Source organism: Argopecten irradians, chromosome 2, assembly GCF_041381155.1.
Source record: "Argopecten irradians isolate NY chromosome 2, Ai_NY, whole genome shotgun sequence".
Taxonomy (NCBI): Eukaryota; Metazoa; Mollusca; class Bivalvia; order Pectinida; family Pectinidae; genus Argopecten; species Argopecten irradians.
The window spans coordinates 20,306,231-20,333,315 of record NC_091135.1 but is presented as its reverse complement, the minus strand read 5'-3'; the positions used below and the strand labels follow the sequence as shown (position 1 = coordinate 20,333,315).

At 34.6% G+C, this 27,085-nt stretch overlaps 2 protein-coding genes across 8 annotated transcripts in view; one reads left to right on the top strand and one right to left on the bottom strand.

Moving 5' to 3' along the window:
- The window catches only part of LOC138314771 (adenylate cyclase type 5-like), a 57,808-nt gene extending 54,179 nt beyond the window's left edge, over nucleotides 1-3,629 (bottom strand). The window contains exon 1 of one of the 2 annotated variants that reach the window (XM_069255294.1): nucleotides 3,568-3,629. The gene's annotated coding sequence lies outside the window, so the exon portion shown is untranslated. The other variant, XM_069255293.1, reaches the window with a different exon arrangement.
- A 34-nt stretch (nucleotides 3,630-3,663) lies between these two features.
- LOC138314770 (bifunctional 3'-5' exonuclease/ATP-dependent helicase WRN-like) overlaps nucleotides 3,664-27,085 on the top strand; it is a 33,464-nt gene continuing 10,042 nt past the window's right edge. The window contains exons 1-19 of one of the 6 annotated variants that reach the window (XM_069255289.1): nucleotides 3,664-3,744; nucleotides 5,693-5,967; nucleotides 7,408-7,698; nucleotides 8,092-8,459; nucleotides 8,813-8,896; nucleotides 9,237-9,333; nucleotides 9,953-10,028; nucleotides 12,372-12,439; nucleotides 13,131-13,239; nucleotides 14,241-14,315; nucleotides 14,614-14,696; nucleotides 18,403-18,509; nucleotides 20,995-21,101; nucleotides 21,494-21,651; nucleotides 23,445-23,536; nucleotides 25,033-25,105; nucleotides 25,391-25,499; nucleotides 26,187-26,291; nucleotides 26,792-26,872. In XM_069255289.1, the coding sequence (XP_069111390.1) occupies nucleotides 5,739-5,967; nucleotides 7,408-7,698; nucleotides 8,092-8,459; nucleotides 8,813-8,896; nucleotides 9,237-9,333; nucleotides 9,953-10,028; nucleotides 12,372-12,439; nucleotides 13,131-13,239; nucleotides 14,241-14,315; nucleotides 14,614-14,696; nucleotides 18,403-18,509; nucleotides 20,995-21,101; nucleotides 21,494-21,651; nucleotides 23,445-23,536; nucleotides 25,033-25,105; nucleotides 25,391-25,499; nucleotides 26,187-26,291; nucleotides 26,792-26,872 (2,312 nt within the window). In that variant the 5' untranslated portion in view covers nucleotides 3,664-3,744; nucleotides 5,693-5,738. Of the gene's footprint in view, nucleotides 4,012-4,704; nucleotides 5,401-5,692; nucleotides 5,968-7,407; nucleotides 7,699-8,091; nucleotides 8,460-8,812; nucleotides 8,897-9,236; nucleotides 9,334-9,952; nucleotides 10,029-12,371; nucleotides 12,440-13,130; nucleotides 13,240-14,240; nucleotides 14,316-14,613; nucleotides 14,697-18,402; nucleotides 18,510-20,994; nucleotides 21,102-21,493; nucleotides 21,652-23,444; nucleotides 23,537-25,032; nucleotides 25,106-25,390; nucleotides 25,500-26,186; nucleotides 26,292-26,791; nucleotides 26,873-27,085 lie in introns of those variants that run through there. The other 5 variants (XM_069255288.1, XM_069255290.1, XM_069255287.1 and 2 more) reach the window with 5 other exon arrangements.

Genomic DNA, 27,085 nt, shown 5'->3' with positions numbered 1-27,085 from the left:
TATATAGGTATGTGTACGTTTTCCCGGCATTGCATGGACGATATATTAGAAATATGCCGCTGACGTAGCGCAGGTCAAATCTGGCCTACGATTTCACATTTTTAAGAGTTACCGCGAGCTGAATAAGTAGCGATTTATAGGAATTACCTATATTCCCCCTATTGGGCCCCGCCCCTCCTGCCCCAGGGGGTCAGGGTCACCATTTATGCAAAGTCTGATCCCCTTCCCCTAAGGAAGTTTCTGGCCAAATTTTGTTGCAATCCATGCAGAACTCTAGGACAAGTAGCGATTTATAGGATTTACCTCTATTACCCCTATTGGGCCCCGCCCCTCCTGCCCCAGGGGGGTCAGGGTAACCATTTATGCAAAATCTGATCCCCTTAACCTAAGGAAGTTTCTGACCAAATTTTGTTAAAATCCATGCAGTACTTAATGACAAGTAGCGATTTAAAGGAAATGTTGACGGACGGACGACGGACGCCGCGCCATGGCAAAAGCTCACCGACCCTTCGGGCCAGGTGAGCTAAAAAACCATAACTTCGCGACAAAAACCTTGCATACATTGCAAAAAGAGGATATGTACGTTGATTGAACGAGCGGACACTTAATATTTCCGTCAAATTTGGTCTTATTTCAAAATGAATTGGAGCGTACCCTCAACTTCCGGTTCATGGAGTATCTCACCTTGTTCATATAGTAGGGGTTAGTATTTTTCTAAAACCAGATGCAGATGCCTGTGGCTGAGGCTGCTTCAAAATGCATACCAGACAGAGTAGGGGGATAAGCTTGATAATTAAGTAAACAAAGGAGGCGTGAACACTCCCTGAACAACATCCAATGGTGCTAATTAGCAGCCTGGGGCTAGTTCCACCTTTGCTTGGTAGTGTCACTTATTTCACATGTCTGAGTGTTACCGATGTGTATTACGTAGGCCAACCATAAGGTAATCATCTGACCTTTCCATAAATCTCGTGCCTAAAACTAGTTAGCATCATTTCCCAAAACAAACACTACTTATAACTGAAATGATTTACTCACGTTTTTAATGTAAAATAGGCATATAGTGTGTGCTGAAAGTCATAAAATTTGCAATCGTAATGGCCGCCATTTTGGAATGGGGTGATTCTAATAGAGGAGCCAGGTTAGTATAGAATTTACAGATTTCACTAAAAACATTTTTTATTTTTTTTGCAGGACGATTATTTCTCTAGAATATTGTTGTAAATTTTAGAAACAAATTTTTGTACTTTTACTTACATAAATCAAAAGAAAATGAGTCCAGTATGTATACAATATATTTATTGGCATTTTTCTTCTTCTAAATGTAATGTAAGCCTTAATTAACATTAAAAATATGCAAAATGAGCCACCAAGCCTATGGTGGTAATCAAAGTTAAAACATAATTTGTTAATAAAAGATGTTTTTGTAATTATTTTGCATATTATTGATATTTCTTACGCGCTGCGAAAAAATGCCGCGTGCAATGCTACCGCTTTTGAGTCAAAAATCTACCTCTTTTTGGTCACCAAAGTTAACAATAGGTCACCATGACCTAGCTATGGTCAGGTAACCTTAAAACACATCCGTTAAACACTATATATTGGCTCATTAGGCTCTTGTAGTCATCTGGTTTTTTTCCTTAATTTACCTTTTAATCTATTATGAACACCTTGCTCAGTTTCTGATTGCATGTGTAAAGCCAGAGTTCAATCAAAGGTCCCATTGAGAAAATGAAAATATTTTCAGATTGTGAAAAAATTGATGTGTAATTTCCGCATTGTAGGTAGTACGATACGGCATACCAGTATATCAACTGTGTTAGCACTATTATAACTTCTTTTCACTGAAATTGAACATATTTTTGTAATTTTTATTTTCTTTAAGAGCCAATGTGACATTGTGAATTTCAAAACCTCTTTAAAACTATGATCATGCATAGTATTTAGTGTCCACGAAAATCCATTACATACACTACTTTTCACTGATATTGAACATTTTAAATTTTCCAAACCTTTTTAAAACTATAATCAAAATATTAATATCTCTAAAAAGCTGTATTTGTCATTGAAATCAGATAATTTTTTTTAAATTTTAACCCCATAAGGATATAATGGCCATCTCAGGTTTCCTTTGGAATATTAAAACTCCTATTGAACATCTATCAGCTATTACTATGTGCAGTTTCAAACAGTCTGTCTATTGGTTTCCAAGGAAATTAATCTCAAAAACCAATTGTGGATGGACACAGTGATTACTATAGGGTTAATCATATGTGTATAATTAATGGCACAGTTCCTTCTTTCTGTTTAAATTATTATTTTTAAAGATATCAATTGAACAATAAATGATGTAAAATAGTTTATAAAACATATTTTTGTATATGTAATACTGACTCAAGATTTTATCACATTTCTTTTTTTGCCTTTTTTTTTTACTTTCTGATAAATAAAATTTGACCTCTGATCTTAGAAACCTAAATTAGGACTCTATAGACCCAGATGTCCCGAGAAAGGCCTATTGACTGGACAACACGATCAACTATCTAAAAAATGTACCTGTATACCATGTTTTATGACTTATCTTCACAATAAAAAGACATTAGCATTTTATCAACTTCATGAATACTCTTTCTAAGGTTTTCTATACAAGGCTGATCAAGAAATGGACATTGACATAAGAAAACCATTGATTTTCATTAAAGTAGGCAAAATTACAAAACCTGGAATATTACTGCTTATAAACTTTGGTTAGATATATACCTTATAGAGTAAACACTCAATTTAGTTGAAAAATCAAATATCTCAGGGGGTTAAAAAAGAGGGAAAATTCCAGCACAAATTAAAATTTCTTTGCGGCAAGCTTGTACATATGAAAACTGTAAGGTCTTAAACTAAAGAAAATGTTTTTTTCCGAGCCCAATTTCAAGTTCAACATTAAAATATGTTCAAACTATGAATATACGGCAAATTCAGTTTTTTTTACTGTAATTTATAAAAATATTTTACACTTTCACACTCACTACTTTCCCCCTTGGACTATGAATGGCATAAAATATGTTGTTTGATTGCTTATACACAAAATCGTAATGAAAAAATAAACGAATAACAATGTAAAAGATATTTATTTTATGAATAATATTCTTTTTCTTTGTTGAAATATTTAAAAGTGTATAAACCTATTTTTTATTTACTATTTAATTTTTACTATTATCGTATGGATTTGAAATGCGTATACTTAGGTAACAATATTGACATGATCTGCTAGTGAATGATTTGAACATCAATTTGTCATTAGCACATGGGCTTATACAGTGTGTAGAGAATTAACAGTATCACAATGAACACCTGTCGTTTGTTAGATTTAAGAGGATGATTCGGACTGACAGTACGCTTGTGATGTTACCTGCAAATATCTTACCTGTGTACTGAATTAATACATTTCCATGTAAAACAATTCGTCAATGCACACAATGTGCTTAGTTCCATCCCTTACACATGTGTTTTAAATGTGCCTCTCCTGCCACTTGCCGTCACAACAGACCAAAATACCTTTCATATGTAAATTACCTGTGTTCGTTCGATCCCGTTGCTTTCGTCAACAGTCCACACCTGTAAACATTCGGAATTATTTAGTAAACCGGAAATTGAATCTCTTTTCCGGTGTTCTCAAAGTATTAATTGATAGTAGAGTCGAGAGGCAATCCGAAAGGCAATCAAAATGGACGCGGGAACAGAGGGTTTAAGGTTCATGTAATGGCTTTAACCAGTGATATTTTGCAAGCCTAAAACGCATTACTGTGCTGCAATTGAACAGAACTAATTTCATTAATTGTTGGTATATACCCTGGCTAACTGTCAGTCTTACTGTTGATAAGTAATTTGTGAAGCTGCTTGTAAATTTCAGTAAAATAAGAGAAAAATGTATATTTCTGGAGAAGACATAGAACTCGTGTGAATTGCATTGATGGCACCAAATAAACATGCTATCGTGTTCAGTAGTGACTATGCCAGGTACTCCAACAGTTTGTTTGGCAAAATCGGACCAGCGAATAGCGCAGGAGCCTATTGTTGTAAATGCAAATGGCTGCTTTAAATGGCGGATCACAAATATAGCATATAAGAAGACATTTTAATTGATACAAGTGCTCTTATATACACTATAAGGTACTCTGAACATGACAAGAAGAATATTTACGAAAAAAAATAGTTAAAATGTGGACTTTGAGGCTCTTTCCGGAAATTTGCATTTTTCGCCCCAAGCAGATTGTTCGAACTATTTTTTTCGTGAAGAGTCTTCTTGGTATGTTCAGAGTACCTTATGGTGTCTATAAAAACATTTGTATCAATTGAGATGGCTTCTTATATGCGATATTTTCGATCCGCCATTTATAGCAGCCATTTGCATTTACTACACTAGGCTCCTGCGCTATTTGCTGGTCCGATTTTGCCAAACAAACTGTTGGAGTACCTGGCATATTCACAACTGAACACGATGGCATGATTATTTGGTTCCATCAATGCAATTCACACGAGTTCTATGTCTTCCCCAGAAATATACATTTTTCTCATATTTTACTGTATTTTACACGCAGCTTCACAAATTACATATCAACAGTAAGACTGACAGTTAGCCAGGGTATATACCAACAATTAATGAAATTAGTTCTGTTCAATTGCAGCACAGTAATGAGTTTTAGGCTTGCAAAATATCACTGTTTAAAGCCATTACATGAACCTTAATTGAGTGTCATGAATGTTTACAAATAATTTACCATATGTTATTTTATGAGGATGAAAAAGTCGACTGAGCATGAGAAGCACATTTGATAAATATTATATTCTAAGCTTATATATTTCTCCATCCTCAACATGCAGTTGCACTAGGCCTATCTCTATAGGCTTACTACTTTTTGCACTTTATATAATTTTTGAAACATGAGACTGATGATATTTTTTAATCATAAAGGTATCTTGAATATACGCTTAGAAAGGAATACATGGAGCTCTCAACCAAATAAATGACTACATGTGGAAAATCTTTGCATTTTGCCAGAACTGTTTTCAAGTGGAATTAAAGTTACTGGAATTAAAGTTACAGGTCGTTTCGTCCCGTTCGCACAAAGGAGTTGTTTCGCCCAAGTTAATTCCCGTTCTCCTGAGGTTGCAATGTTAAAAATTCAGTTTGGATTTTAAGTTTAAGTGAGGTTGTTATTGCCAGAAATATATATATGATATATGTATATATGTTTCTGGTCGTTTTAACAGTAAAATTATCCGATTAAGGGGAAACAACTCAGGACGAACAGGATTAGGGAGAGACAACTTGTAACCAATTTTCAACCAGTTTTACATTTTCCTCTTTACAAGCCATGCTACACTAAAATCACTCCACATTACCAGGTACTGTAGTCATTAGATCTGTTGAAATAGGCAGCAATATGATAGAACTGGAATATATTGACTGAATAAGTGAGTGAGTCTGCAGGGTGCTTAAAAATTTGAAAAAAATGAAGGAGCGTTTAATAGGACTTCAGTAACGTTTCATGAAATTATTCCACAGAGTAAGCCATTAATCAAATTACCAAGAAAATCAAATAGAGAAACCTACATGGTTTTCATAGGTTTAATTTGTACAATATATATATGTTTTTTGTTTTTTATTTATTTATTTATTTATTTTTACATTTTTCAGGAACTTGATGCAGTCTGTACACTCCTTGACCTACTTTTGATGTCACATGTACATGTGGTTAGATGTTGGGATGAGTTCCTCACTGTTTTCCAACAATGTGGATAAATTGTATGGATTAGTTAGGAAACTGAAAGCGATCTGCACTGGATCTGAGAAAAGTACAGAGAATATTGATAAAGCTTGCAAAAGTTTACAGGCAGCAACAGAGAATGTTCAAGATACGTTAAACTTTCTAAATGACTTCACTACAGATGTGGATGGGAAATTATATGAAGGCAAGTTCTTTTGGGTTATATGTATATTGTATATGCTAAAAAACCAATGCTGTTTGTATTACAGTGTAACTTCCGGAAACCGAACCTTCTCAAAACTGATCACCTCTAGAAACCGAACATGGATGTCATGTACGGATTGAATTTCTCTTTATTTATAGTAAATAAAACTTCCCAAAACCGATCCCTCCCAATTCCCAATACTGGACTGATTTTGAGATCAGAATAGTCAAATGTAACTAAAATACACTTCTGAAAACCGGCCTAACCTGAGTGACACCGATAGCTTGCATTGAGGTCTGATCAACCGACCGTGAAATACACACGTACCTGTATCCATAGTTGTCGCATGCCATGTCCTGGGGCATGTATACAGGTGTGAAAGCTATAGGTATATGTACACGGTAATTATACCAGTGATGGTGGTGTAATTATTTAATTGTGTCAATTGTTTAGATATTTAATGAAGGTCTACCACGTGCACTGGCGGTTTGTTTACTGTAGGAAAACAACAGAGCTAGTAATAAAGAGAAAGTTTCGTATTCAATCTTGAGAGTCTCACGGGTTATTTATTTACATATGAAGTTGTCAGACAACGTAAATAATCTGTATGAAGAAGTCGAAGCCATGCATTGTTTTAGAAGATGACCATATCATATAATGACCGGCATTGTCTGATCATCGTGTAATTAGACTATATTTAATTAATTTGATTCTTGACGTAACCGAAAGCGATCAGCTGTATGTAGGGTAGTGCAGACGAGAACATCACCAAAAACATTCACGCAACTAACTACGTTTATAAGTGGTAAAAAAGTCGAGGTTGCTGTAATCCAATCCTTTTGAACGTATGATTCTCTCTTTTGTGATAACATTCACATTAACAAACAATATCGGACGGTTATAACAAAAACTAGGCATACAGACAGTACAGTATAGTGTACAAAACGACTACCGATCAATTAAATCCGGATCGTAATGATCTATATTTGGTTCACTTCTCCAAACCGAACCCTCTCTAAACCGGCCAAAATTCTATGCACCGACCATGATCGGTTTCAGGAGGTTCCACTGTACTTTGTTGTGATGCCACTTGATTTCGTCGTTGAAATGTTGTATGGAGTCACTTGTACAATGTTGAGGTTTGTTTCCTGTTGATTTTTGCTAAAGTGTCATGCTTACGAACAAGTATGAGTAAAGAAAGTTAGTAAGACTTACTTAAGCAGGAAACTCATAAGATAGTAAGTTTATATAGTAAGTTTTATCATAAGTTTACATATTAACATCCTAGTCATGATAAATCAAGAAAAGTGATAGGAAGGACGGTGTTATTTTAAGTGCTTGTTTATATGTAACCAGGCAAATGATAGCTTAATTAATATGGTAAATAGCCTACTCAGAAAACAAACAAAGCATTAAAAATCAATTTGGTTTGATTTTTAGGTGCTTTGTCAGACAGAGGACTTTTGGAAGTGGCCACCAAATTAGGCCATGACTGGAAAACCTTAGCCACACAGCTGGGTCTGCAGCAATATGAGTTGGAGCAGATTGAACGTGATCATCCGTGCCAGGCCATACACCAGAACAAGGCAGCCCTAGTCAAATGGAGACAAAAGCAGGATGCCAAAAGGAGACCGCAGTCCAAAATTTTAGAATCGCTTAAAAGAAAGCTCCAACTTGTAAAGCGTCAGGATATAGTAGACAGCTTTGATGGCATGATCTATTCTTCTCAAGGTAGAACATCACATGCAGTGTGGCTGGGTGTTATATACTGTCATCAGGCTATATTGTAGCATAATTTGTCTGTTCTTTGATGTCTTATATCTCACAAAGTCAAGTCATTGATGTTGTAAGATGTGTAATAGCATTGCCATCAAAAGTAAACAGTTCTATCATGACATCAAAATGAATTGGTACTACACTGTATCATCACATGGTTTTCTTTGTATGTTAGAAAACCAAGCATGCTGCTATTCACCTTTAACTACTATAAGGGGCTAGGAGATTTGATGTAATGTTTTAGGTACTTATAGCTGTATTAGGTTGAATGATTTGCTTAAATCTTAACTTACGAACTTAGAAAAGTGTAACAGACTTTATAACATTTATAACAAACTTTTTCTTCAGACACAACTATCGATGAATTAGATGAGGAAGTGGATAGCAATGGGAACTTGAGTATTTCTATTAAAACTGAAACAGAAGGTGGTGTGATGGTAGTGGACACTCCATCAGAACCTGAGACTGAGCGTCATCTTAGTAAAGATGCCTGTATCAGCCCCGACCTGTTAGAAACAGCAACTAATCACCGAACTACTGTCAAGTCTGAGGAGGTGAGCGATCCAGAGACAGATGATTTGGACGTTAGAAATCAAAGTCTGGATCTGTTACAGACTCCAATTAAATCAGAGAAACTGGAGGACCTTGAAAATTATGATGAGTTCACGTTTGAAGTTGACAAGAAATCCAAAACTTTTGAAGAGTCCACAAAACAGGTATAAAGGAAGTGTAAGGGAATTAGACTGGGTTGGTACTTAGTGACTAGATGGCTCAGTTGGCGCCATGTTTTATAAAACTAGTGAGGAATTGATTTGATAATGCAACCAGTTTTAAAATTAATCATCAATTTTTCATTCACGATGTGACTTCAAGTGTATATATAATTCAAACTATTATGAATATTTTATGATAAAAATTTTACGACCATGGCTATGTGATTCGCGAAATCACAAAAATATTATCGGTGGGAACTAAATGACTTTACAGTTTTGGTAAAGTAATCTGGAGAAAATTCAATTTAACTTATTTTGAACTAAATTTTCAACATTTTAGGAATTTCTATTTTTAGAATCCGGCTCCAGATGTGGGGGGAGAGAATGATGATTTTGATGATGACTTTGGGGATGATGACTTAAACGATGACATGTTAATGGTTTGTATGAGCTCTGTAGGAATCCAGTTCTTCATTTGTTCCTATCAAATTTTAATTTTCAGTTGTCAAAATTAAGTTCAGAAAATGAAATAACTGACGAGACAGCCATCAAATTTCAACTGTATAATCATGGCTCATATGCCTATTCATTTTGGAGTCTAATCTAAGATTAAAATGGCTGACAAATGAACATTTTATCTTGGGATATTTCAATGATATTTTGAATTTAAAAAAAAAAAGAAATTAGATAGAAAAGTAAAGTTTAGACGAATATTTTATCAGATACATAACAATAATTGAATGATGCAGGTCATTATCTATTCCATCTGGTATATTGTAGCAGCAGTTGGATGAGGCTGAGAAAAGCTTTGCCCTGGAGAATTCTGGTAGTGACCTGAGTGAACAAGCGGATCAGATCGAGGAGCCAGAGGAGGACGGTTGGTTAAATCACTACATTTTAGCTTCTATAATAATGCTTTGATAAATTTTCTAAGCATTTTAAATTTTTGATATTGAAGTTGTAGTTTTAATGTAATTAGATTTGCTCTGTCTTGAACTCCTGTATAACACATCATTATAGTATGAAAATTGCTGTGTACTTTATCCTTTTTGCTCCTGCCACAAAAAATATGGACATTTTGAAGTGTTACCATAGTCATCCTGTCCTGTCCATTTTGAATTTTCCAAATGTTTTATTTAATATACTTATCTATGTGTGAAATTTTGTCAAGATCAACAAATAGAGAATAATAAAGAATACATGGTTGGTATCTTCCAAGGTAATGTTCATTTTGGTTCGAGAGTTAGGAAAGCCAACATGACTTGTTGATGTAGTATGAAAGTTTGTCAAGATCAGCAAAATAAACAGAAACTTCAAATTATGTGAGTTATGCTGATTGAAAGTTACTGTTAACATTGTTCCCTAATCGTATTAAAAATGTTTGTAAGAGATATTGTATTTTACTAAAACAATCTATTTTGCTTTAATTTGTTCATATGTGTATATATAGATTTTGTGTGGGTGATGTGTTTGTAATAATTTTGTTTCTCTTATAGATTCAGAGAATCAACCCTCCGACAAGAAATATCTCACAACTTTAAAACAGTACTTTGGTTATTCCAAATTTAGGCCGTAAGTAATCATTGATATTTTGTACAGTTTGTAAGGTGAAAAGAAGGTTACATACTTATTTAATCAAGTGGAAAATTTAACAGTAAAAATTATTTCTGATAAATCTGAAAAATCATAATGGCTATCATTGTAAATTTACCCTTTTTTGTGAATTATTGCTTTATTCTTGCTATAAAAAAGGTCATTTCCGATTTAAAAATTTGATAAAAATGGGCTTGTTGTCTTGTTCCTACCTGTTCGTCCATATATCCTAACAGTGTTGGTCATAGCTACAGTCAAAATTGTTTTAAGAGACCTTCCAAAGGAAATTGAAAAATGGGTCACATATGACAGTTGGTCTCTTAATTGAATCACCCCTTTCGAAACAATTATTGTGGGACATGTTTTGACAGTTTTGTTGTACTAAAAACAGTCAAATTAATAGGAAATTATTAAATATATAATATATCACATAATCTAATACATCTTTTAATGATGTATTTAATTTTAGGCACTTTTATTTTTCAATTATCTATTTATTTTTTTATTCATCTTTCTGTTTTTATTCATGAATAAGATTAAAAATTTCTAAAACAAATATTTGTTTAGGCCTACCACTTATATATCATAATTAGCTACAAAATTACAATGTATTTAAAAGCAGGAAAAAAAAATTTAAAAAAATTTTAATGTTTTTTTTTTTAATTTTCTTTCATCATTTTATTCATTTATTTTATAGATAAAAAAAATGGAAAAAAAATAGTGTGAAAAAAAATATTTAAAAAAAAATCCGGAAATCAGCTATTTCCGACTCCTCTGTTACTATCTCCCAAAATGGTTGCCATCATGCTTAGCTACACTGATACATTTTCTGGCCCTGCAGGTAGGGCGTTAGAATTGTACCTGCTGCCCCTATTGCATGATCGTAAAAGGCGACTAAATTTAGGATCTTATCTTTTCTCTTCTTCCTAACTGACTTTATCTTTCCTAATGCCTCCCTTGGCATCGCCTCACTTTTGGCCTTGAGTTGAGCGTTCGCCCCTGTGAGGAAGGCTCTGGGTTCTGTCCCCTGGCCGAGACACACCAAAGTCTATAAAAGTGGTAGTTTCTGCTCCTGCTTAGCGCTCAGCATACAGGGAGTGGGACGACTGGTTCGCCCGTTGTCAGTATAATGTGACCGGGTGGGATGTGTTGCTTGGTGTCTTCGGCGGCATGCTTCAGTGATATAGCACTATAAAAAGGGCAATAGTTCCACTATACAAGAAGACACAACACGAATATACCGCAGTCTCCCAAAACACGCACCTCGCACAGCATGCACGCAGCACTACGCATACATGGGAGGCCGTCCTTACATGACCATAGCTGTTAATAGGACGTTAATAAATCAAACAAACAAACAAACAAACAAATGTCGTTCTTATGTGAGTAAATCATTGTTCATCATTATTTTAGTTGGTTTTGGAGGTGATTATTCTTGATTTTTATCACAAACATCGTGACTAAATAGCACATTTTCCTTGCAATATCCAGCTCAGACATGCAGACGGCTTCGGCTATCAGTACCGAAGCCGAGAGACTTCATGCATGAATAAGTGCTAATTTATGTCAAAGTGAACACCTCGTGTATATAACCAAGCCATATGGATAGCTCTTTTGTCTTGCCTTAATGGGGCTGGGTTGGAAGCCCTACAGGATAGTTAACTGGCTTGGCTTTATATATGAATAGAAGACAAATGCATGTTTGATTTGGGTTGTTAAATACAGAACATCGAGTGTCGTTGGATCCTATAAGTATGGTCGCTTGTCGCATAGGACAGACGGTCATTTAATACAGATAGATTATATAGTAATTTTCGCTGGGAGGAATAATTTAGGTCGTTTAAGACAGAAGGTCGCTGAATTCAGAAGGTCGCTAAGGCAATTTTGACTGTATCTCAAAAAAGTATCTTACAGCCTTCTCTTGAAATGTTTTTTTTTTTTTAATCCCCATAAGAGCATATACAATTATGGAATTACTGATATGATTGAGATGTAGTTTCTTTAATTTGAATTTGTAAAACTGTTATGGATATTTCAATTTTGTCTTGGTTAGTTTCTATGTTCTTGTTAAAGGCTATTGAGTTTGACTGATCGTGGGATCAGAAATATCCCAGTTTAGAGTTCTAAAGTTTTCATTGATATATCTTTAATATGGAAATTTATTAGACCTTATATGATATTCTTGTTTAGATTCCAGATTGTTACAACATATAGAAAAAAAAGAATCGAAAACAAGAAGTAAAGATAAGTCTCATAAGACCAACATTCACAGGTTTGTGCTAAGATCCCTCAGAACTAATGGTTATCAATTTTCCATTACAGAAAGCAGTGGAAGATCATAGATTCAGTTCTCAATGATCGTCGCGATACTTGTGTTATTATGGCTACAGGTAATGTACTATTGAATGTATATTTGAAATGCCGAAAATAGTGTGAGATTTTCGTGCTGCACCTTCAAACTGGTTTTCAGTGATTGAATATGGATCTGTTGTTGTATATGAGTTTCTCTCATACCTACACGTGTAATACTGGTTGGTCAGGGACAATACTCTCGTGTTGCCTGAGGCTGTATTGCATGGCTACCCATGCAATAAAGCCTCATGACGTCACAGCGTTAACAAAATTACTAATTTTAGGTACAATTTTTAACATTTTTTTCAGAAGCTAGACTGGATTTACTTTAAAAGATACAAACAACGGGAATTGAGTTGAAAATATCATGCAATTTTCATGTATGGAGAATTGACTTGCAGTCTCGTTTTCTTTCAAATTGATTTCAAAATGCAGAAAATCATACTAATAAAATTGCAATTAAACGTCGTGGTATGAGTTAAGAATACTCTTTCATTCGTGGATATGAAGGATAGAGATATTCTACCCTCAGGATCACAAAATAATATAGAACCCTCTGCAGGCTCTGGTTTTACATTTTGTGACCTTGGGGTAGAATATCCCTATCCTTCATATCCACATATGAAAGAGTCTTATACTATTACCTCTTGATAAAATCTTATTTGATCCAGCCATCAAGGTTACAGATTTCACTGTATGTTGCCATGTTTACTGTTTTATATTCCACAGGTCACGGTAAAAGTCTGTGTTACCAATATCCACCACTATTTACTGGTAACACCACTGTGGTTATCTCCCCTCTCATCTCTCTGATGCAAGACCAGGTATTAGGACTCAAGTAAGTCTGGCTATCACTTTTGGCTTTATTAGTTTATCATCCTATTAATAGCCAGGGTCATTTAAGTATGTGCCAGGTTTGTTGGTGGAGGAATGCTGGAGTACCCGAAGAAAAACTACGACCAGCGGTCAGTACCTGGCAACTGCCTCTTGTGGGATTCAAACTCGCAACTAAGAAGTGAAAGGCATGTGGTAATATGCGAGACATCTTAACCACTCGGCCAACGCGGTCCCCTGTCTATCAACTACTCATGGAAAGTTGTTCTTTTATCTGTGATGCAGGACTCCAGTATAAGGACTTCAAAAGTCTAAATGACTTTTACTCTACTTACTGATTTATAATTGTATGTGCATATTTTGATTCTGGAAAACAAAAAGGCTTCAAGTTAAAGGTAACTTTTTGATTTATGCAAAGTGCTTGTACTGTCATTGCAGGTCATGAAATGGGAAAAAGTCCAAGTATAATCTGGTTGATTGTGATATATGCCCTCTTTACCTTTTTAGCTCACTATGAAAAGATCTTAAGTCCATGGTCTGTCCCTATACAATTTTTGTTATCGCAATTTATCAAAACGTGTTGAAGGGATCTTCCTCAAATTTCCTATGTAGGTTCCCCTTAATGCCTAGTTAGGAATTGCATTTTGGAACCAATAGGTTAACAAGATTCCCAGCAGGCAGCAGCAATCTTGGGTTTTGATAGTTGGAAGTTTGTAACTGCTATTTTTATGTCAGCTCCTCTGGGTCCTAGTTGTGCATATTGCATTTCAAGACCAACAAGCTGCCATCTTGGATTTTGACAGTTTTGTTACTATTTCTCTATGTGTATCCAATATTTAGAAGGAAGAGTGAAAAGAAGAAAAAAGCATAAGAAAATCTTTCTTTCCGTTATTTGACATAAATAATTCTTTCGTGGACGCCAAGGTCCCTCTAGGATCTCTTGTGTAATATGTGTTTGTAAACAACTGGGAATTTGGAATATATTTTATCTGTACTTCATTTCAGAGCAGCAAACATTGCAGCATGTTTCCTGGGTTCAGCTCAGCAGAATATGGCACAGATAAAGGCCGAGATGTTGAGGTATTTACATCACAGATTTGGTTTAGTCCTGAAAAGGCACTTACTTTATTTAAAGGCTGCTTCCCTAAATAATCCTACCCAATTAATATGAAAAGGCCTGAATATTTACCCAACATTTAAAAAATAGCCCCCTAAATACACTAATGTATTTAAGTAATAAGTTCCATTGCAAGCCTTCTAAAAACAAAAACAAAAACATTGTGGAAAATTCATATATCCTTATATGAATGTGATAAACATGGTGACATTGTTGATTAATGCTATTATGATACTTGTATTTATGTCATTATTTTACCAGGGGGAAGTTTAGACTGGTATACATCACCCCTGAGTTTGCTGATGGTGCTACAGATGTGTTACACAGCCTGGACAAGTCAGTAGGTACGTGGTAATTACTGTTCCTCCCCGACATTTATATAACTAGGGGCTGATCTCATCACATTAAAATGTATTGTTAGTACACAATTTCTGTTTACTACTGACTTAATGACTCCACCTATAGCTAGGTTTTGACTCCTCAAATAACAGTAAAGTATGCTGTCAGAGTGTATTACTGCCTATATGACTAATTCGAGCAACCTGAAATCTGCTTCTCTGTTGCTTTAGGTATAGGTATAGACCTGATAGCTATAGATGTTTTATGTTTAGGTATAGACCTGATAGCTATAGATGTTTTATGTTTAGTTATAGACCTGATAGCTATAGATGTTTTATGTTTAGGTATAGACCTGATAGCTATAGATGTTTTATGTTTAGGTATAGACCTGATAGCTATAGATGTTTTATGTTTAGGTATAGACCTGATAGCCATAGATGTTTTATGTTTAGGTATAGACCTGATAGCCATAGATGTTTTATGTTTAGGTATAGACCTGATAGCTATAGATGTTTTATGTTTAGTTATAGACCTGATAGCTATAGATGTTTTATGTTTAGGTAAGACCTTAAGTGATAAGACCTTATAGCTATAGATATTTAGTATAGATGTTTTTAGGTATAGACCTGATAGCTATATATGTTTTATGTTTAGGTATAGACCTGATAGCTATTGATGTTTATGTTTAGGTATAGACCTGATAGCTATAGATGTTTTATGTTTAGGTATATAGACCTGATAGCTATAGATGTTTTATGTTTAGGTATAGACCTGATAGCTATAGATGTTTTATGTTTAGTTATAGACCTGATAGCTATAGATGTTTTATGTTTAGGTATAGACCTGATAGCTATAGATGTTTTTGTATATTATAGAGCTATAGATGTTTTATGTTTAGGTATAGACCTGATAGCTATAGATGTTTTATGTTTAGTTATAGACCTGATAGCTATAGATGTTTTATGTTTAGGTATAGACCTGATAGCTATAGATGTTTTATGTTTAGGTATAGACCTGATAGCTATAGATGTTTTATGTTTAGGTATAGACCTGATAGCTATAGATGTTTTATGTTTAGGTATAGACCTGATAGCTATAGATGTTTTATGTTTAGGTATAGACCTGATAGCTATAGATGTTTTTATGTTTAGGTATAGACCTGATAGCTATAGATGTTTTATGTTTAGGTATAGACCTGATAGCTATAGATGTTTTTATGTTTAGGTATAGACCTGATAGCTATAGATGTTTTATGTTTAGGTATAGACATGATAGCTATAGATATTTTGTGTTTAGTTATAGACCTGATAGCTATAGATGTTTTATGTTTAGGTATATATACCTGATAGCTATAGATGTTTTATGTTTAGTTATAGACCTGATAGCTATAGATGTTTTATGTTTAGGTATAGACCTGATAGCTCTGATTATATGACTGATAGTATTTAGTATAGATTTTATTTAGGTATATATACCTGATAGCTATAGATTTTTATGTTATAGATAGACCTGATAGCTATAGATGTTTTATGTTTAGTTATAGACCTGATAGCTATAGATGTTTTATGTTTAGTAGGTATATAGACCTGATAGCTATAGATGTTTTATGTAGCTATAGATTTTATTTAGGTATAGACCTGATAGCTATAGATGTTTTATGTTTAGGTATATAGACCTGATAGCTATAGATGTTTTATGTTTAGGTATAGACCTGATAGCTATAGATGTTTTATGTTTAGGTATATAGACCTGATAGCTATAGATGTTTTATGTTTAGGTATAGACTATAGCTATAGATGTTTTATGTTTAGTATAACCTGATAGCTATAGATGTTTTATGTTTAGTTATATACCTGATAGCTATAGATGTTTTATGTTTAGGTATAGACCTGATAGCTATAGATGTTTTATGTTTAGGTATAGACCTGATAGCTATAGATGTTTTATGTTTAGGTATAGACCTGATAGCTATAGATGTTTTATGTTTAGGTATAGACCTGATAGCTCTAGATGTTTTATGTTTAGGTATAGACCTGATAGCTATAGATGTTTTATGTTTAGGTATAGACCTGATAGCTATAGATGTTTTATGTTTAGGTATAGACCTGATAGCTATAGATGTTTTATGTTTAGGTATAGACCTGATAGCTATAGATGTTTTATGTTTAGGTATATAGACCTGATAGCTATAGATGTTTTATGTTTAGGTATAGACCTGATAGCTATAGATGTTTTATGTTTAGGTATAGACCTGATAGCTATAGACCTTATAGCTATAGATGTTTTATGTTTAGGTATAGACCTGATAGCTATAGATGTTTTATGTTTAGGTATAGACCTGATAGCTATAGATGTTTTATGTTTAGGTATAGACCTGATAGCTATAGATGTTTTATGTTTAGGTATAGACCTGATAGCTATAGATGTTTTATGTTTAGGTATAGACCTGATAGCTATAGATGTTTTATGTTTAGGTATAGACCTGATAGCTATAGATGTTTTATGTTTAGGTATATAGACCTGATAGCTATAGATGTTTTATGTTTAGGTATAGACCTGATAGCTATAGATGTTTTATGTTTAGGTATAGACCTGATAGCTATAGATGTTTTATGTTTAGGTATAGACCTGATAGCTATAGATGTTTTATGTTTAGGTATAGACCTGATAGCTATAGATGTTTTATGTTTAGGTATAGACCTGATAGCTATAGATGTTTTATGTTTAGGTATATAGACCTGATAGCTATAGATGTTTTATGTTTAGGTATAGACCTGATAGCTATAGATGTTTTATGTTTAGGTATATACCTGATAGCTATAGATATTTTATGTTTAGGTATAGACCTGATAGCTATAGATATTTTATGTTTAGGTATAGACCTGATAGCTATAGATGTTTTATGTTTAGGTATAGACCTGATAGCTATAGATGTTTTATGTTTAGGTATAGACCTGATAGCTATAGATGTTTTATGTTTAGGTATAGACCTGATAGCTATAGATATTTTATGTTTAGGTATAGACCTGATAGCTATAGATGTTTATGTTTAGGTATAACTGATAGCTATAGATGTTTTATGTTTAGGTATAGACCTGATAGCTATAGATGTTTTATGTTTAGGTATAGACCTGATAGCTATAGATGTTTTATGTTTAGGTATAGACATGATAGCTCTAGATGTTTTATGTTTAGTTAGTATAGACCTGATAGCTATAGATGTTTTATGTTTAGGTATAGACCTGATAGCTATAGATGTTTTATGTTTAGGTATAGACCTGATAGCTATTGATGTTTTATGTTTAGGTATAGACCTGATAGCTATAGATGTTTTATGTTTAGGTATAGACCTGATAGCTATAGATGTTTTATGTTTTGGTATAATCCTGATAGCTTTAGATGTTTTATGTTTAGGTATAGACCTGATAGCTATGTAGCTATAGTTGTTTTATGTTTAGGTATAGACCTGATAGCTATAGATGTTTTATGTTTAGGTAAGACCTGATAGCTATAGATGTTTTATGTTTAGGTATAGACCTGATAGCTATAGATGTTTTATGCTCAGGTATAGACCTGATAGCTCTAGATGTTTTATGTTTAGGTATAGACCTGATAGAGCTATAGATGTTTTATGTTTAGGTATAGACCTGATAGCTATAGATGTTTTATGTTTAGGTATAGACCTGATAGCTCTAGATGTTTTATGTTTAGGTATAGACCTGATAGCTATAGATGAGGCCCACTGTGTTAGTCAATGGGGTCACGACTTTCGCTCAGCTTACAGATCTCTTGGACGGCTACGAAATGCATTCCCTAAAGTAAGTATTATATATGTCTCGTTGGGTCTGTTCAAACTGAACAAACTTATTTTTCGGTTTATGGATGGATAATTTCATATACTGTTGAATCGGTATTTTCATAGGTTTAAAAAAATTGTCATTTGGATTTTAAGCTTGGAAACTTAAACAATTAAAATTTCATGATCTGGCAGATATGGTTTCATTATTATGAATTTATTTTTTGTGGAATGAATTTTGGCAATCAAAATGTCCGTTCAAATATTATATAATATAATTGTGTTAGCCATATGATCTTGGTATTTTACATTTAACTGGTCCCTAAATCCAAACCCTGACAAATATTTTAATGACTGAATGAAAATGTAAAACCCAGATCACAGGTATCCCACACTTACTGTATCCTGTAAATGTAAACCCAGATCACAGGTATCCCACACTTACTGTATCCTGTAAATGTAAACCCAGATCACAGGTATCCCACACTTACTGTATCCTGTAAACCAAATGTAAAACCCAGATCACAGGTATCCCACACTTACTGTATCCTGTAAACCTCAAGTAAAACTCAGATCACAGGTATCCCACTTTTACTTTATCTTGTAAACCAAATGTAAAACTCAGACCACAGGTATCCCACACTTACTGTATCCTGTAAACCAAATGTAAAACCAACATCACAGGTATCCCACACTTACTGTATCCTGTAAACCAAATGTAAAACTCAGATCACAGGTATTCCACACTTACTGTATCCTGTAAATGTAAAACCCAGATCACAGGTATCCCACACTTACTGTATCCTGTAAACCTAAAGTAAAACTCGGATCACAGGTATCCCACACTTACTGTATCCTGTAAACCAAATGTAAAACCCAGATCACAGGTATCCCACACTTACTGTATCCTGTAAACCAAAAGTAAATCTCGGATCACAGGTATCCCACTCTTACTGTATCCTTTAAACCAAATGTAAAACCCAGATCACAGGTATCCCACACTTACTGTATCCTGTAAACCAAATTTAAAACCAAGATCACTGGTATCCCACACTTACTGTATCCTGTAAACCAAATGTTAAACTAAGATCACAGGTATCCCACTCTTACTGTATCTTGTAAACTAAATGTAAAACCAAGATCACAGGTATCCCACTCTTACTGTATCCTGTAAATGTAAAACCCAGATCACAGGTACCCCACACTTACTGTATCTTGTAAACTAAATGTAAAACCAAGATCACAGGTTGCCCACACTTACTGTATCTTGTAACCTAAATGTAAAATCAAGATCACAGGTATCCCACACTTACTGTATCCTGTAAACCTAAAGTAAAACCAAGATCACAGGTATCCCACTCTTACTGTATCCTGTAAACCAAATGTAAAACTCAGATCACAGGTATTCCACACTTACTGTATCCTGTAAATGTAAAACCCAGATTACAGGTATCCCACACTTACTGTATCCTGTAAACCTAAAGTAAAACTCGGATCACAGGTATCCCACACTTTCTGTATCCTGTAGACCAAATGTAAAACTCAGATCACAGGTATTCCACACTTACTGTATCCTGTAAATGTAAAACCCAGATCACAGGTATCCCACACTTACTGTATCCTGTAAACCTAAAGTAAAACTCGGATCACAGGTATCCCACACTTACTGTATCCTGTAAACCAAATGTAAAACCCAGATCACAGGTATCCCACACTTACTGTATCCTGTAAACCAAAAGTAAAACTCGAATCACAGGTATCCCACACTTACTGTATCCTGTAAACCAAATGTAAAACTCAGATCACAGGTATTCCACACTTACTGTATCCTGTAAATGTAAAACCCAGATCACAGGTATCCCACACTTACTGTATCCTGTAAACCTAAAGTAAAACTCGGATCACAGGTATCCCATTTACTGTATCCTGTAAACCAAATGTAAAACCCAGATCACAGGTATCCCACACTTACTGTATCCTGTAAACCAAAAGTAAATCTCGGATCACAGGTATCCCACTCTTACTGTATCCTTTAAACCAAATGTAAAACCCAGATCACAGGTATCCCACACTTACTGTATCCTGTAAACCAAATTTAAAACCAAGATCACTGGTATCCCACACTTGCTGTATCCTGTAAACCAAATGTTAAACTAAAATCACAGGTATCCCACTCTTACTGTATCTTGTAAACTAAATGTAAAACCAAGATCACAGGTATCCCACTCTTACTGTATCCTGTAAATGTAAAACCCAGATCACAGGTACCCCACACTTACTGTATCTTGTAAACTAAATGTAAAACCAAGATCACAGGTATCCAACACTTACTGTATCCTGTAAACCTAAAGTATAACTCAGATCACAGGTACCCCACACTTACTGTATCTTGTAACCTAAATGTGAAACCAAGATCACAGGTATCCCACACTTACTGTATCCTGTAAACCTAAAGTAAAACCAAGATCACAGGTATCCCACTCTTACTGTATAATATTTAAAACCAGGTTCCCATCATGGCGTTAACGGCCACTGCGACTCCGGAAGTAAGACGCGATATTTGTAAAAGTCTCAACCTCCGAAACCCACTCCAGGTGTGTACAGGATTCGACAGGTGAGAAAACTTACATTATAGTCTGATTCCATGGCATTCAGAAGCAAATATCAATTTTCTATCATATTATAATTAAATTCAAACCCTATTCTTAGAATCGTTTGTGTTTATAGCACTGAGGTAATTAATAAGTAAGTGATGAAATCATCAAAATAGATTTGTACTAAAGATCCACTAAAATATCATTCTAACTCTCTACAAGAGAGTTGTGTGAAAGAAATATGAAGCAATGCTAAAAATACAGATGAGTTAGGCTCTTAATTAGAATAACAAATTCTTTTAATTGTAACAATCTATTTTCAAGATATGTATTTTTTTTTACAAAACTGTAAACATTGCTCATGGTCCTTAATCAGATATTCTCTCACTTTCTGTAACTTTTGATTTTTCAGACCCAACCTGTACTTGTCGGTGAGCATGAAGACAAACCAGGTTGATGATATCCGCTCTCAGATGATAAAGAAAGGCTCAAGCTACGAGTTTGATGGGCCAACAATCATTTATTGTCCAACAAAGAAGGCTACAATGGATTTGTCTCAGTGTTTGTCAGGTATATTGTGGTATGGTGACAAGTTTTACTGTATACATTTTGAGTCCCATTTTTAGCCCACCATCATCAGATGGTGGGCTATTCAAATCGCCTTTTGTCCGTGGTCCGTCGTCCGTCCGTCCGTCCGTCCGTCCGTCCGTCCGTCCGTCCGTCCGTCCGTCCGTTAACAATTCTTGTTACCGCTATTTCTCAGAAAGTACTGAAGGGATCTTTCTCAAATTTCATATGTAGGTTCCCCTAGGACCCTAGTTGTGCATATTGCATTTTGCGACCGATCGGTCAACAAGATGGCCGACAGGCGGCCATCTTGGATTTTGATAGTTAAAGTTTGTTACCGCTATTTCTCAAAAAGTGCTGAAGGGATCTTTCTCAAATTTCATATGTAGGTTCCCCTAGGACCCTAGTTGTGCATATTGCATTTCGGGACCAATCGGTCAACAAGATGGCCGACAGGCAGCCATCTTGGATTTTGATAGTTAAAGGTTGTTACCGCTATTTCTCAAAAAGTGCTGAAGGGATATTTCTCAAATTTCATATACAGGTTCCCCCAGGACCCTAGTTGTGCATATTGCATTTTGGGACCGATCAGTCAACAAGATGGCCGACAGGCGGCCATCTTGGATTTTGATAGTTAAAAGTTTGTTACCGCTATTTCTCAAAAAGAACTGAAGGGATCTTTCTCAAATTTCATATGTAGGTTCACCTAGGACCCTAGTTGTGCATATTGCATTTTGGGACCGATCAGTCAACAAGATGGCCGACAGGCGGCCATCTTGGATTTTGATAGTTTAAGTTTGTTACCGCTATTTCTCAAAAAGTGCTGAAGGGATCTTTCTCAAATTTCATATGTAGGTTCCCCTAGGACCCTAGTTGTGCATATTGCATTTTGGGACCGATCGGTGAACAAAATGGCCGACAGGCGGCCATCTTGGATTTTGATAGTTTAAGTTTGTTACCGCTATTTCTCAAAAAGTACTGAAGGGATCTTTCTCAAATTTCATATGTAGGTTCCCCTAGAACCCTAGTTGTGCATATTGCATTTTGGGACCGATCGGTGAACAAGATGACCGACCGACGGCCATCTTGGATTTTGATAGTTAAAGTTTGTTATCGCTATTTCTCAGAAAGTACTGAAGGGATCTTTCTCAAATACCAAGCATAGTTTCCCCTTGTACCCTAGTTGTGCATAGTACCTTTAAGGACTGCTCCATAATGCTTTTTGGGACTGATCGGTAAAAAAGATGGCCAACCGGCCGCCATCTTAGATTTCATTGTTGAAGTTTGTTACCACTTTTTCTTAGAAAGTACTATAGCGATCTGTCTCAAATTTTATATGTAGTGTTTGAAAAAGTTTGAAAAGCAGGGAAAAGATCCTCTTTCCATTGTCAGACATAAATCATTCTTTGGTGGGCGCCAAGATCCCTCTGGGATCTCTTGTAATTTTCTTCACATTTGTTTTGGATCGATAACGAAATGGCTTCTGTTTTGAAATGGCATCAATGTCAAAAACAAATTATAATATGATTTTGGCAAGGTGAAATGTCTTTTCTTTAAAAAAGGCTAATGAAATCCTTCTGATTAATATTATTTTTCTATAACATAGCAATATGTTTTTCAAAGAATTAAGCGAGATGTCAATTGGTCATATTTCTGTCTCTTAACTTTTTGAAGTTGTTGCTTTAAATTTAAGCAATTATGTTTCAAAAGTTTGGATGCTTAAACATGTTTTGTCTAATTTGCATTGTAGTTAATATGGTTGAATGAAATTAATGTAATTTGTTGTTTCTATGCAGCCATGCGAGTTGCCAACCTACCGTACCATGCAGGACTACCACAGAAAGATAGAGATGATGCTCATCACAAATTTGTCAACGACCAAATACAGGTACATGTGATTACAAATACACATTACTCCAAATACAGGTACATATGATTACAAATACACATTACTCCAAATACAGGTACATATGATTACAAATACACATTACTCCAAATACAGGTACATATGATTACAAATACACATTACTCCAAATACAGGTACATATGATTACAAATACACATTACTCCAAATACAGGTGCATATGATTACAAATACACATTACTCCAAATACAGGTACATATGATTACAAATACACATTACTCCAAATACAGGTACATATGATAACAAATACACATTACTCCAGATACAGGTACATATGATTACAAATACACATTACTCCAAATACAGGTACATATGATTACAAATACACATTACTCCAAATACAGGTACATATGATAACAAATACACATTACTCCAGATACAGGTACATATGATTACAAATACACATTACTCCAAATACAGGTACATATGATTACAAATACACATTACTCCAAATACAGGTGCATATGATTACAAATACACATTACTCCAAATACAGGTACATATGATTACAAATACACATTACTCCAAATACAGGTGCATATGATTACAAATACACATTACTCCAAATACAGGTGCATATGATTACAAATACACATTACTCCAAATACAGGTACATATGATTACAAATACACATTACTCCAAATACAGGTACATATGATTACAAATACACATTACTCCAAATACAGGTGCATATGATTACAAATACACATTACTCCAGATACAGGTACATATAATTACAAATACACATTACTCCAAATACAGGTGCATATGATTACAAATACACATTACTCCAGATACAGGTGCATATGATTACAAATACACATTACTCCAAATACAGGTGCATATGATTACAAATACACATTACTCCAAATACAGGTACATATGATTACAAATACACATTACTCCAAATACAGGTACATATGATTACAAATACACATTACTCCAGATACAGGTACATATGATTACAAATACACATTACTCCAAATACAGGTACATATGATTACAAATACACATTACTCCAGATACAGGTGCATATGATTACAAATACACATTACTCCAAATACAGGTACATATGATTACAAATACACATTACTCCAAATACAGGTACATATGATTACAAATACACATTACTCCAAATACAGGTACATATGATTACAAATACACATTACTCCAAATACAGGTGCATATGATTACAAATACACATTACTCCAAATACAGGTGCATATGATTACAAATACACATTACTCCAAATACAGGTACATATGATTACAAATACACATTACTCCAAATACAGGTACTCATGACTGTGCTCGATATACATTTGTAGTAGTGACTACTTGACTACTTCTAACCTTCCAGTAACATTGCAAATCTCTAACCGTTCTCTCTTTGTTCTGTTTGTACACTTATATTGAACCAAAACATTGATTATTATTCTACAAAGTCTGTTTGATTACTAGGTTGTGGTCGCTACTGTAGCCTTTGGTATGGGGATTGACAAACCGGATGTTCGCAAAGTCATCCATTATGGAGGTAAGTCAACCAAGAAAATCTCGCTCATCGGAAAAGATTAGAAATTCATAGTAAGCAGTGAGTAGCAATGCTTTTTCTGTCTCGGACTAACACTGAAAACCCACCTTACGGTTCTTATGTGACAACACAGTCTGAAACTGAAATTTCATGCTCACATCAATTTAAAACCTCACATATAACAGTCTGAAACTGAAATTTCATGCTCACATCAATTTAAAACCTCACATATAACATAAATACTTAAGTTCACTACCATTGACTAAAAATACTTCTTTATCATTGAAGCACCCAAGGACATAGAGTCGTATTATCAGGAGGTGGGCCGAGCCGGTAGAGATGGAGCACCAAGTCAGTGTCATGTGTTCTACTCTAACGGAGACTTTAACACGGCTAAGTATGGATAGTCTGTGGGGGTCATTCTAGATCATTTTATTGTACATTAAATGTATTAAACAACAAATTACTGTACACATGCTTATAACAAACATACTTACAACAAGTTCATGGTTGTTCTGATTTTTTTGGTCCCCAGAGGTTTGCTATAACCATGTTTTCCTGTAACTCTTTCTTAAATTATGGCAATATATAAAGATGAAACTATTAATATGAAAATTTTCTTCTGGCTGCAAAGTATGATTTATGTCATATTTGTTACACAACTTGTAAATAGTTCACGTGTGATGTTTAAATGACCAGGCTGCTGAGGGTACTTCTGGTCATACAACACTATACTATAGCATTGTAGTGGACCGCTGTAAACCAAGCTCCTTTTATGTGCAATTTACTTTTGTGAATGTTTATCAAATACATATAAACTTCGCTTAAATTGAAATATATTTGCATTTAAATTTTCAAATTCACCAAAAGACAATCTTCGTAAACTTATTATGAAATAGAAATCGTGAAATTTAGTAGCTGTGAAAGAAATATGGTTTGCAGTTAGTTTAGTGATAAGTCATTTCAATCCATTTGGTGGCTACTCAATAGACCACCTGACGTTGGTGTCACAACTCTACTGCATTAATTTTTCCTTTTTTGGACAACTTCTTCTGTACTTACAGTACTTTGATTCCTTTTTCAGATTCTTTGTTCAGGAATTAAAAAGTCCTGCCTTTAAGGAACATAAGTTTAGCATGCTTCATAAGATGCAACAATATTTAGGCATTGCTGGGAAATGCCGCCGTAGGTAGGTGAAAACTGTTTTTTTATGCGGTTGAATATCACGTATTTAGCATGCAATTAAAATTGGTGAAAATCCAATCACCACAAAATGTTGAAGCGACTGGTAGAGTAGAAACAGATCAGTCTGTATTATATTTTATTTACGGTGTTATTATTAGATCACTGAAATAGTTATTAAGCCAAAATTGTAACATTATTAACTGGTGTTAGATCTTAAGTAGAGGGAGCTCAGTGAAAGGTTATCATTATTGTAATTCTAATACAATAAAACCTACTAAGTAACCATCTCTGTATAAAGGCCACTTTTCTAGAGTAACTAATGACCAATTTTAACAATATTCAACTTGTCTATAAGGACCCCCTGGTTATAAAGACAGGTTTTCCAGTCTCTTGCCATATCTTTTTAGACAGGTTTGTGTAACTCCTCATTAGATATAAAAGAAGCGAAAAAGATGAATGATCAATTCTGAGTAAAATGTAATAAATTATTGTGTCTTTTTCTAGGTTGCTGTTGGGTCACTTTGAATCGCGTGATTTAGACCACATTGGAGGCACACCAAACTGCTGTGACAACTGTAGAAAGAAGTAAATAATACATATATCATAGTCTTCACTGTCTCTTTCACAGATTTACGTACTCTTCATTTGTTCTTGACGCTTTTTCACCCTTTGGATTTTTGTATCATTCTGAGAGTTTGATTTCTGCATCTTCTGAGAGTTTGGTACCCGAAGCATGGGACACCCAGAGTCTGATTCAGAGGTGAAAAAAATAGCAAACTCTAAGTAACCAGATTGGAA